General features: G+C 41.8%; 1 protein-coding gene across 5 annotated transcripts in view; it reads left to right on the top strand.

Annotated features, from left to right (window-relative positions):
* Positions 1 to 12,346, top strand: part of clocka (clock circadian regulator a) — a 50,192-nt gene that overhangs the window by 11,806 nt on the left and 26,040 nt on the right. For 4 of the 5 annotated variants that reach the window (XM_084066338.1, XM_084066339.1, XM_084066340.1 and 1 more), the window contains 3 exons: positions 9,365 to 9,427; positions 10,585 to 10,812; positions 11,169 to 11,263. In XM_084066338.1, coding sequence (XP_083922464.1) covers positions 11,244 to 11,263 — 20 coding nt within the window. In that variant the 5' untranslated portion in view covers positions 9,365 to 9,427; positions 10,585 to 10,812; positions 11,169 to 11,243. Of the gene's footprint in view, positions 1 to 9,364; positions 9,428 to 10,584; positions 10,818 to 11,168; positions 11,264 to 12,346 lie in introns of all 5 variants that reach the window. The other variant, XM_084066337.1, reaches the window with a different exon arrangement.

Here is a 12,346-nt window from a genome sequence, read left to right as displayed (position 1 = left end):
TCCTTGGTTCTGCTGACTCATACGGCCCTCCTAATACGTGAGGGGGGCCATGTTTTTACGATTACTTTTTTCATTTCATTTTGTTTCTTTGTATTATTTTCATTTTCCTCAAAAAGTAATTGAAAAAACACCCCTCACGCATTATAAGGACAATATCAGGACGGGTATTCCTAAACACTGTCCTAAACACGGCGTCTGATAAAATTAATATCAAATACTGAATCAAGCAACTTAAAAACTGTCTGGGGTGAAACACAAAAGCCGGAGTGTGTGAAATATCCCTTTAACCAGTGAGAGGGAGACCAGATTACATTTATACCTGGTATTAAAATTCATCCCCGGTATATTCACCTTCCCCACGCCAAATGCGAATCAATCGCTAATATGCTCGTCATCACTTGTGAACGTTGATGCACGTGGTCTTATATGTAGTCAAATCAGATTTGTTTCTCAGATCTGGTCTTTAGGACCGACTGTCCACACTGTTATTTGCAAGTGATCAGATCAGCTTTTTATATCGTCATACATCATTGACTTATCTGCATTGGTTACTGTGCTAACAATGTAATGATATAGGCGTCAGTAATGCTTACCTTATACTCGCTCTAAAACAGCAGATCTATGAGCTCACAATGCATTGCGATGCAGAATGTTGTGAGCTTGTAGATCGGGCAGTTTGGCCGTTTTTGGTGAAGTATAAATCAGACGTCGGTGTCCTTGTATCCAGAATGAGACTCAACTTTAGAAATCAGATTTGAATTGCATTTCAAACCACCCTTAGATTTGCTAAAAACAGGTTGTTATTTTGTATGTTTTTTTGCTGTTCAGACTTGAGAAAATAAATCTGATTCCAATCTGGATTGGCCAAACATCGGACCGAGAATCCGTCTCAGATCTGCTATTTCAGAAACATTTTTAAAACTTTGTCTCCTATATTGGCATGCCCAAAATAGGGATGCCATATTTAAAGTGGTAAACAATTGGGACATGTCGGCTACATAGTTGCTGATACCGTCAAATAATGACTATGGCTCTATTCTGTAACCAGGTTGTTCTCTAATCTCTGCCAGTGAATATGAACAACTGAATTTCTGTACTCTGGATTTCTATCATAATTTAGTCCTGATACTCAATCAGGAATGGTAGCAGTGGACAGAATTGCTGCGTGTTTTGACCGTACACAGTACATCCTTGCATGCATTACCTGTTTGTGGGTTGAAAGAGGCTATGTAATGTATATCCATGTAGTTCATTGTGATATGTCACACATCACATGGTGACTCCAGAGCTATGTGGTCTCTTTGCCTGAACTGGTTAACTCTGCCTTCGTCCTGCTCCAGTCCCTCGTCCCATTCTCATCTTGAACAGCATAAGCTCTCTCCATTCTGTCTGTCTGTCTGTCTGTCTATCTAGTATTCAGCCGCTCTCCTATTTTGCCTAAAGAAGGAGACAGAAAAACTACGATTTAGGTCGTGACCAGGCTTTTCTCTTCGCAGATGAGTAAGGCTGGGAACGAGGCTACTCTGAGTAGGGCCAACAACACGGTGAGACAGAGCCCTTTCCTTAAAAGCCAAACAGTTTGATCAGCCAATTCAGCGCGGCTGTCTTCAGCCCATCAGTCAGCGCACAGGTGCGCAAACTGATTGAGAATGAAATTAGGGACATACCGTCCATCGATGACGGGGCCTAGGAGGCAGTGGCGCTTCAGAGGTGCTGAACTCTGTCATCACCATGCTTGCTGGCCCTATAAACTCACCTGATTGGGGGTGTTGAGGCGAGACTCCACTATGACGATACGATACACAATATTGGGCTCATGATGTTGATACGATATCATTTTTCTTCCAATTATCATCAACATTGGCCATCATCTTCAGTTTAAAAGTGCTTTATTTATAAAGCACTTTTAAAAACCAAAGTGCAAATTATACAAGCTTAAGGGACATAACCTCACAGTCATATTGTTGTCACCTGGACTTTACCAACCAAGCCTAGTTATTAACAACAGCTCGAACAAAATATCTCTAATACCAGACAGGGTCGCTAGTAAAAAAATATCTTTGGCTTTGATGATATTGCAGAAACATTATTGCCTTGATGCATGTAACATTAACAAGCGTCACAGACACACACACCTCCCCTCTGCAGTGCTCTGAACTAAAAGTGAGTCTGTTCATTTCTCTTCAAAAGCCCTTGTGTACAGTATGTATGTTACAGTACTTTTGAAAAAACAGTATGCTGTAAGTGAGAAAAACGGAATGGTGTTTTTCCAGTGCGGGAGGCCAGGGCCCGGGGGCCCTTTGAGGCCCTGGCCGGCGATGCGAAGCACACCCTCTGGGCCGGGCCGGCGATTAACGCGGCGGCGGCCCTTCCCGTTTTTTTCTTGTTCTTGTTTTTTAGGTTTTTTACATGAGGAGTAGTAGATACAGAATCAAGATTATATCAACTGAAAGTAGGACTGCCTGCCCTGTAGTGTAACTTGAGAATCTGTACACTGGTGCACTGGATATTGCACCGGAATTCACAGAAGTTACAGGATATTGCATTGGTGTAGAATCCGTCTAGAACAGCGTCTTTACATTGCCGCAAGGGGAGACACCCTCTTGTCTAAATACTGGAGTCAATGGATGTGTGTGTGTGTGTGTGTGTGTGTGTGTGTGTGTGTGTGTGTGTGTGTGTGTGTGTGTGTGTGTGTGTGTGTGTGTGTGTGTGTGTGTGTGTGTGTGTGTGTGTGTGTGTGTGTGTGTGTGTGTGTGTGTGTGTGTGTGTGTGTGTGTGTGGGGGGGGGGGGGGGGGGGTCAGCAGTGGAGGAATTCAGCCAGGCTATTTTTGCCCTGCACGGTGAGGCCGGTTGCTATGGCACTGCCCGCTGTTGGCACAGCCGCTGTGGCGCCTGGGTGCGTGTGTACTGTGTAGGAGGAGTGCGTGATGCTCCGCACTGCCACATGGTGACTCATATCCTCAGAGCTCCACTGCCCTACATATGAGCACGCACACACACACACACACACACACACACACGCACCGTATCAGCAAGCTGCGTGTAAGTGAGAGAGAAATGAGAGGAAAGTGTCAATCTGGCCGCTTTCATATACGACGAGGCAAGTATGTAGGCATGTATTCTAGCCCATTTAGACCTGAGGCTGATTCTAAAAATGCCCTCTAAATCATTAAATAAAACAGTTTTCTGAAAAACGTCATATTTTTATTCAAAAAATAGAATAAAAATGTGTGTTGCTATATATAGTCAGTCGGGTTTCTGTCAGGCAGAAACCTCTTATCTCCATATTTTAACTTTTTAATGTTTTTTTCCCAGTAAATTAATGCCCTACTTCATCAAGAGTGTCGTACAAAAGAATTCAAAATAGCTCATCTACAAGCTCTTGTGAGCTTGTAGATCGGCTATTTTCACTATTACATTTTTGTTAAAAATCTAATAATGACATGTGAGGTTTCTGCCCAACAGCAATCATATCTAGCAACATCTAAAATGACACAGATGCTGTCCCGGATTGTATGGGTTTAACAGGTCTAAATGGGCAAGAGCAGTGATTCTCAACCTTGTTCATGTCAAGGACCCCCAATTTAATATGCTTTAGGCCACGGACGGATGCCAATTTGGTACGATTCTTTTAATCTTATCTCTGGGACCCCAACTGTAAAAACCCCAGTGTTCATTTTTACTCTGACCCTTACGGATCCATTTGGTTCCATTTGTACACTCTCAGAATTTGGTCCCCGGACCTGACGTTGAGAAGCTGTGTTCTGGAATGGAAAAACACGAGTGATTCTGACTGTGGGCAATATCTGCCAGCCGGCCAGCTGGCTGAGAGTCTTACGTTTGTTTTAATCGCTAACCGATCAGTCCATGCGTCTCTCCTTTTCCCTCATCCTCTCCCACCTTTCCTACACACAGCAGCAGCACAGCTGTGTGCGTTTACATACCATGTGATCACACTGAGCAAATATTTGATTGTAGTTTGATTGCCCCTCACATACGCTCCCGTATAGTTGTGTTTTGTTTAGTGCTGCGACTATCGATTATTTTCATAGCCATTATTCTTATTGATTACTTTTCCGATTAATCTAATTATTGAGAAAGGTAAAAAAAGAAAAAATCTCTCTCTCTCATAATTCTCTTAATTAAATTGTCAATTATGAATGATTTTCTATAATTGATTAAATCGATTTAATTTTGATTAACTGTTGCACCCCTAGTTGTGTTTATACTAGGTGGAATAGGTTGGCCTGTTGAGCATTTGAGTTGAGACGGAACTCAGAGTTATTGGTAAGTGAGGTGAGTGGGGAGGGTGTGTGTGTGTGTGTGTGTGTGTGGGAGGGGGCTGGGGGTCTGCCTGCGGAGCTGTGACTGAGTTGGGAACAGGAGGAGGAGAGAAAAGTAGGTCATTGGGTCAACGGGTCATTGAAGCACACATGACATCACAAGTTATACAACCCCCGGACCTCCCCTCGTCCCACTGCGCCCCCAGTGGTCGCTGCTCACCATTGCTACACTCTGTGCCTCAGCCTGTGTTTGCCTTCTGCCTCTCGCAGCGAAGGAATTTTCCTTCACGCTGGATCCCTCCCTCTCTTCCCCTGACTGTCGACTCTGTTTCTGTGAATCGCGCTTGTCTTTGGACTTTTATACGCTCAAGTGGTTCCTTTTCTAGCATTTTTCTCCCCCCGTTCTTCTCATCCCTGGAAAGCACTGCAGGCAGTTCTCAGGCAGCAACAAGGCTGATACCGTTTGCTCTGTTCGATAGCCACTGCCAGCCATCAGTCAGTGAATGACTTTGTTATGACATTTAGACAGCAAGCTTAACTCACACTAGAGCTCTGCACCGTAACGACGGCAGTTTGTTGACAGTAAGCTCCTTTTAATGTCGCCCCAAACAAAGATGGGATTCTGTGTGACTTGTGTTGGTGACGTCTGACAAATCACGTGCAGTGAGAGGTGAAATAAGCCACGATACAGCCCCCCACCTTTCAGAGAGACAGTAAGCCCCTTTCACCTTTAGTAACACAGTGTCACTCTCGCAGCACTATAAATGAATTCATAATGAACTTTCCACACACTACGCAATGTACAGTAATGGGAATTGATTTGCTCTTTATCCTTGAGGATTGTTTGTCTGTACTTTTTATTATGACGCTCGCTGGGCTCTGGGCTGCTCTCTTTTTGTGTGTAGAAACGTCTCTCAGTATGGAGATATAACATTTCTGGTTTGTTTGTATTTTGAATGGAAGACCACAGGTTCAGGGTGTAGGTTTTGAAAGGGAAAAAGTCTGTTCACTAAGGCTCTGCTCAATCCAGATAATACAAGGCCAGGATCTTTGTCTAAATGTTCAAGGCAGTTACCCGTCTAATTTTGTTACTTCTCTTCCGCTGTCACTATTATGCCGACCAAATTACCATTTGGCCATTACCCTAATCACTCATTACTCCAGGCGGTGGTTGGGCGTGACTTCTTGGGATCGGACAAAGCAATGCTCCGCCCATGCCAATCTCTTTGGCACAACATTGTGGCCTGTGAAAACCTGTTACCAACACATTGCCCAATTGTCTCAGAGGCTGAATTTTCAAGATGAACCTTGTTCTTGTGGCTTACAATGATGGAAGAAGTACTCGTTTTTTTAAGTGAAGTAAAGTAAGTAGCAGTACCTCAATGCTCTTGTTACAAGTAATAGTCCTGTATTCAAAGTTCTACTTGCGTAAAAGTACAAAAATATTGCCATCAAAATATACTACTCATTATGCAGAATGTCCCATTTCACAAGTTTTTTCAAGTTAATCTTTTTTGTCAAAATCGTTCAAAAATAGCCCACAATCAAGCTCACAACGCATCGCATCAAGACGTGTTGTGAGCTTGCAGATATTTTCAAACAGACAAAGGATAACATAGGGCTTAATTTAATTGTATGTTTTGTAATAATAATCTAATTCTACAAAGGAATTTGTAGGTAACTAAAGTTTTCAAATAATCTAATTCTACAAAGTAACTTGTAAGTAACTAAAGTTTTCAAATAATCTAATTATACAAAGTAACTTATTACTAACTAAAGTTTTCAAATAATCTATTTCTACAAAGTAACTTATTACTAACTAAAGTTTTCAAATAATCTAATTCTGCAAAGTAACTTGTAAGTAACTAACGTTTTCAAATAATCTAATTCTACAAAGTAACTTGCAAAAGTAACTAAAGTTATCAAATAATTGAAGTGGAGTAAAAAGTACAACATTTGCCTCTGAGGAGTTGAAGTATAAAGTATTGAAAAATGGACATACTCAAGTAAAGTAAAAGTACCTCAACCTGTTACTTGATATGTTTATGTTTCGAAACTGCGGAGTTGATGGATTCTCCCACAGTAACTAGAATAGGGTGGGGGAGTAACTGAAACAGTGATAGCTTTAACAACATGAACCCTATGGTCCCTATTCTGGGAATGGCATAATAGGCAAGCATTCTGCAAAAACAGGAGAAATCCGATAGAGATCCGATAAAGATAGCTGATCTGCAAGGTCACAACGTGTCACGTTGTGAGCTTGTAGATCTGCAATTTACACATATAGATATAGAAACCTAGATACCTCATTGGCCTCTGCAGTTCATTGGACTGACCTGTATCGTGGCCGCCATTTTAGAGAAGGCAAGCTTCTGACTACTGGCCAATCGCAGCGCGTCTTTTCAGAATCTAGTTGTATAAAAATATCCAGTTATATTTGTATACAACTAGATCCTGCCAAGTCCCAGAAAAGACGCGCTGTGATTGGCCAGTAGTCAGGAAGCTTGCCTTCTCCAAAATGGCGCCCGAGATACAGACGCCTCAGAGCCGGAGGGGATGTCTACGTTTATATGTCTATGGTGACACAGGCCTAATGCCTGAAGCTTGATGACCAGATGATTATATCAGAAGCTTACATTCTACATAAGCTCTTTATTTTTGCATCAATTGTTGAGGAACTGACATCAAAGTGATTTTTACTCTTGTGTTCTTGACTGTATATGGGATGTAACAAATACAATCTTGAATTGATGGTTTCATGTATCCAGTGGGTGGCATATCTTTAAAATAGAAAATGATTCGGGCAGGGCTACCAATATTTTCAATATTTTAAGGTATTATTGGATAGATATTACAAATAACACATGTCCAACCACTAAGCCATTTCAGATAATACTACAACCACATTTGCAAAAAGCAAAAGCCATTTGTTTGGAATCGGTGACAGGCTCAGTTTTATTTGAATATGGGCTCAATTTTGTATTTGGATACAAAGCTTTGTTCTGAACCAAGTGTGTTTCTCTGACCTGCTAATTAAAGCATACAAGTAAAGTTGTAGTACATCACGCTATTCCGCTATTATTAACAAAGTTCTCAAATAGCAGATCTACAAGCTGATGTTGTGAGCTGGTATATCATCTATCTTTGCTATTTGTCATGAAAAAGTATAAAGGCCTTATAGGGCTTAAGTTTATGGTCGTATGATGAAGTATATAGGGCTTAAGTATACAGTATAGTTGTATGGTCTTAACTCTTAAGTATAAGGTTTAAGTGGTTCTAGCACTCACTTTAGCGATATCAAATGTTAAAAATCCTGGTAATGAACTTGCCATTGAGGCCTGCTGTGTTGCATGTTGTCTTCTCCCCCATCTCTGCTATCTTCTCTTTCCGTCTTACTCCACTGCACTGTTTACTGAAGCAGAAATGCGTGAATAATACGCTTGAAAACAACATTGGGCAAGGCCTTTAATGTTTTGCCCATGCCGGATGTCGCCCAGTGCCATAAGGTCCTATGTTAACCCATTAAAACCGGGAACGTGTCTGTGTAACCACTTTAACCATTATCTTATACTTTGGCTATTCAAAAATAGCAGATCTACAAGCTCATAGCGCGGCACATGAGCTTGTAGATCTGCTATTTTTTTTTTTTATTGTGAAAATGTTTGCAAATCTTTTTATATATATATATATATATATATTTTAAAGCGATAATTTTTAACTAAAATGTTTGCTTCTGGGGGTCCCTCAAACGACATATTTTGAGATGGGGCTCCGCGGCCAAATACATATCATTTTGGGGGTCCTTGACATGAAAAGATTTGAAAACCACTGATTATAGCAACATAAGTTTTTTCAAAAAACTGTTCCCCAGAAGCAAATTTTTAGTTAATAGTTAAAAAACATATAGTCAAAGATTTGCACACATTTTCACGATTTTTCGAAAAAATAGCAGATCTACAAGCTCGTAGCGCTGCGCTCGGTGCCGCGCTATGAGCTTGTAGAGCTGCTATTTTTGAATAGCCAAAGAAATCTTAAAATGACACAGATGCGTTCCCCATCTTAATGGGTTATTGCCTTGAGTGAGTCAAGGCTATGTTATCATCAGATGTTAATTAAAGCCCGTAACTGACTGTTCTGACATGGCCATGGGCAGCATGGACGTGGCTGTTGGGCAGAAACCATGCATCTCCAGTGGTTCGCAAACCTTTTCATATCAAGGACCTACATTGACACATAGTAGCCCGCGGGCCCCCATTTGAAAAAATATGTCAGGGACCCCCAAAAGAGACGATTTATACGGCTATAGCAGTGATTCTCAATCGTTTTAATTGCAAGGATCCCCAGCATTTGATATGCATTAGACCACAGACCCAAATTTGATACCATTTTGATCTCCGGGACCCCCGATATACACTGTAGTATCATCAGTGTTAATTTAACTCTGAGAGTGTGCAAATGGACCCATAGGGTCCATTTGGTTCCATTTGTACACTCTCTGAATTACAGACACATAAGGGTCCATTTGGTTCCTATCAATCATTTGACTGGGTACCCCCTGGAACCCCCTCAAGGACCCCTGGAGGTCCCTAGACCTCACTTTGAGAACCACTGCCTTAACTGACTGTTCTGACATGGCCATGGGCAGCATAACGTTGTTGTTGGGCAGAAACCTCGTATCTCCATGTTTCAACTTTACTTCTTCAAACTAGAGTGTCAAGCTAAAGTCGCGAAAATAGCAGATCTACAGGTACACAACACGTTGCATCTTAAGTGGTTGTGAGCTTATAGATCTGTTATTTCCGCTATTTTCACAAAGGTTTGAAAGTGAAAATGTGGTTGTGTGCCTGTGGGTTTTATAAATACTGAACCAATTAAAAATATTAACACGGGCGTGTGACTAAATGATAACTACTTTGGATCCATTGGAACACAGATTATTTTTTTCCATTTCCCCGTTTTCTACATACAAGGTTTCCGCCCGACAGCGACGATAAAGTGTTCCGGTCTCTTCAGAATGTTTAAGCAGTTGTGGTGATTAAGGCTAGACGGCTAACATTTTTGTCCTTTTGTTCTCCACTAGATTCAAGAGGAAAGTAAGACTGCAGTGTAATGACATTGAGGCTTCACATCAATTATGTGACTGGTAAGTGATTTTTTTATCATCATCCCCCGTCCGCCTACATTCAATCTAGGAAGTCTGTATATGATTAACCTCGTCCTGGCCGAGGGCTCCACGTTTGTGAGGTTACTCAAGGGTCGGGGATTGGCCCACATAACCTTGAGGGTAGCTGTCCCACCTTTCACTGGTGTCTTTAAACATTAGTTCAGTAAGCTCATCCAGGCGTGAAATTAGGACCACATGTCGCTCACATCACTGTTAAAATTGAGTTTGAAGTACAGTACGTCTATTTTGGTATCACTGAAAACTATTGGTGAGGAAACGGTGTCAAGCTCAAATCAGCGATTCCAAAACGTTTTAGCTCAAGACCAAGGGGCAAACCCTCTGTGCTGGAATTGAAGCTCTCTTCCGGGTTCTCTTACATCCTGCTTTTCCTAATGGCTCAGCAGATGTCGCTATTTGACTTTCTACTGGTCGCAATACAATATAATCTCAATTACAAGTGAATGAGGTTTTGGGCGGACTTTACACTTTATTTTATTACCGTAGTAAATATTTTCTTAAACACTATGTTTTCAATCGCTAGTTTAAAGTATTTTTTAAATCATCATGGTATGCGTTTAGTAAAGTATGGTCCCATTAATCTTTTAATTAATAATAAAGCGGGGTATGTTTCGAGGGTTTCTACTGGTTCTACCAAGTGAAGACCTGCCCTCGCAGTCGTTTACGGTAGCATTTCGAGACCGAAGTTCAGAGATGTTGGATTTCAATTTGCTGAAAAAGTGGCTTCAAAATGGTCTGTAGAAACCAATGGCTTCGCTTTTATTTCGTCCTTCGTCCATTCTTTTTTACAGTCTATGCTCGAGACCCAAAAGAGAAATTTGATGTCTCCCCGGGACCCAAACTAGTGAAAATAGCCGATCGTTCGGCTATTTCACTACTTCTTAAATGTTTTTATTTTATTAATGAAAATGTATGAAATTCCCTTGAAAATTTTGATTTAATTTCTGAGAATGTTAGATTTTTTTATTTACTTTGTGAATATCTGTTGAAATAATAATAATAATATTTAGTTAATAAAAAAAAGAGGGATACCTTCACCTGACCCATAAAAATGGGAAACACTGAGCTAAATGATGAATGAATGCAAAATACCCCCCCCCCCCTTCCGTTCATATCAGCCTCTCACATGTAGCTGTCATGTGGCACGTCCACGTCCGAAGCAGACGGAGAAGTCAGCTCATCAAAGGCCCTCTGGTGACCCTCAGCCTTCTGTCCCGGGACTCTCTCCGCGACTCGCCCCCGCGGCTCCCACCTCCCTGCCGTCGCCACAGCGTCTCCTCTCGGAGCCCGCCTTCATCATCCCACACAACCTTCATCATCCTCTCAAAGGACTGGCCGCGCTGGAGGTGAGGTGAGGTTATTGGGCTCTGCGTCATTCTCGTAGATTTGTCCAATTATTTCACAGCTTCAGTTGTTTTTTATTCTAGCGTCCCTATTTTGGGCCTGTCATAATAATTGGTGAACATTTGTAAAAACAAAAATAGCAGTTCTTCAAACTCTCGTTGTGAGCTTGTAGAACTGCCATTTCTTTTTGGCGAAGAGAATTGGTGTAGAGGGGAAAAAAACCCTAACCCTAGTATAGACCCCTGGGGGAACATGGTCAACAAGGTATAATATGGTTTAAGTGGTTAATTACAAAACCACGGTGAGCCGTGTCAGTATACCCATCTTATTTTATTCTTTTATCATTCTTTCCTCAAAGGTTAATTCACAAATGTCTACCTCACGATTAAAATCCCCCTCACCACCACTGCGACCCTGAAGAACAGGATACAAAATGACCTCTAGCATTGACCGGTGAGTCACTCAACCCTTTTTCTTTTCTTTATTTCTTTTTTTGGCTTTCCCCATTCACCGCCACCTCATTGCAAATCACTCAGGTTCACGGTTAAATTCAAGCTTGTCGCGATTAAACTTGGGTGTCTCGGCTCTGAACGCAAGCTATTTTAAGCCATCAGTACTCGGTAGCCATAGTAACAAGAGAAGTTGTCTTGTCTTTCATCACCATTATGCTTATGTAGGCACACCTATGTAGGCAGCATCGGTGGCTGGTGATGTCTCATTTAATGGGGCGGCAGTGGCTGAGGAGGTAGAGCAGCCGCTTGGGAATCTGAAAGTTCTGTGTTCGAAACCCCGGTTCAATCCCTGTGTTAATGTCCAAGTGTCACTTAACCCCTAACTGTTCCCAGTGAACAGATTGGTGCCTTGCAAAGCCATCAAGGCTTTTTTGTGTTATCCTTTTAGCATTGCTTGCGTAATTGTACTTGCTGTACTGTTTGCAAATAGTTAATAAAGCAATCAATCAATCAATCAATCAATCAATCAAAAAGCCATCCTCATTGGAGTGTGAATTTGTGTGTGAATGTAATGCAATGCACATTGTTAAAGTGCTTTGGATAAAGGCGCTCGTCTATATAAAGGCACCATTTACCATTTTAACAGTCAAGTAAAATTGGGGGGCAGTTTTTTCTGTCTCTAACCAGCCTGGAATCTCCCAACCTAATCCCCGGATTACCATGCAGCACCGAACACCTCCATTTTGAGCGTGCAGTGTTCTTGCTCTTTGCACAACGAGTGCCCTTCTCCCGTGACTGAGGGGGCCCAGGGGGCTCGAGGCCAGGGTGGCCCCACTGTCAGCTTCCCCTGTCCTTCCTGCTGCTGGCATCAGAGCAGCACTAAAGCAAGCAGCTGGCAGAGAAAAAGGACCATGACCTAATGTTCTGGGAGTTCTCTTGGCTCAGTGAAAGGGGAAGGTGTTGATTTAATGGCCTCGTCAAAAATATACTGAGACAAAGGGCAGCAATGGGCCCCTGAAATCTTAAAATGTACCCAACATTTTTTTCTCTTTTTTTTGTACATTTACTTGGTAATGTTGTTGAC

Source organism: Gymnoscopelus microlampas (assembly GCF_963454915.1).
Source record: "Gymnoscopelus microlampas genome assembly, chromosome: 9".
NCBI classification, from domain to species: Eukaryota; Metazoa; Chordata; class Actinopteri; order Myctophiformes; family Myctophidae; genus Gymnoscopelus; species Gymnoscopelus microlampas.
This window is presented reverse-complemented; position numbering and strand designations above follow the sequence as displayed.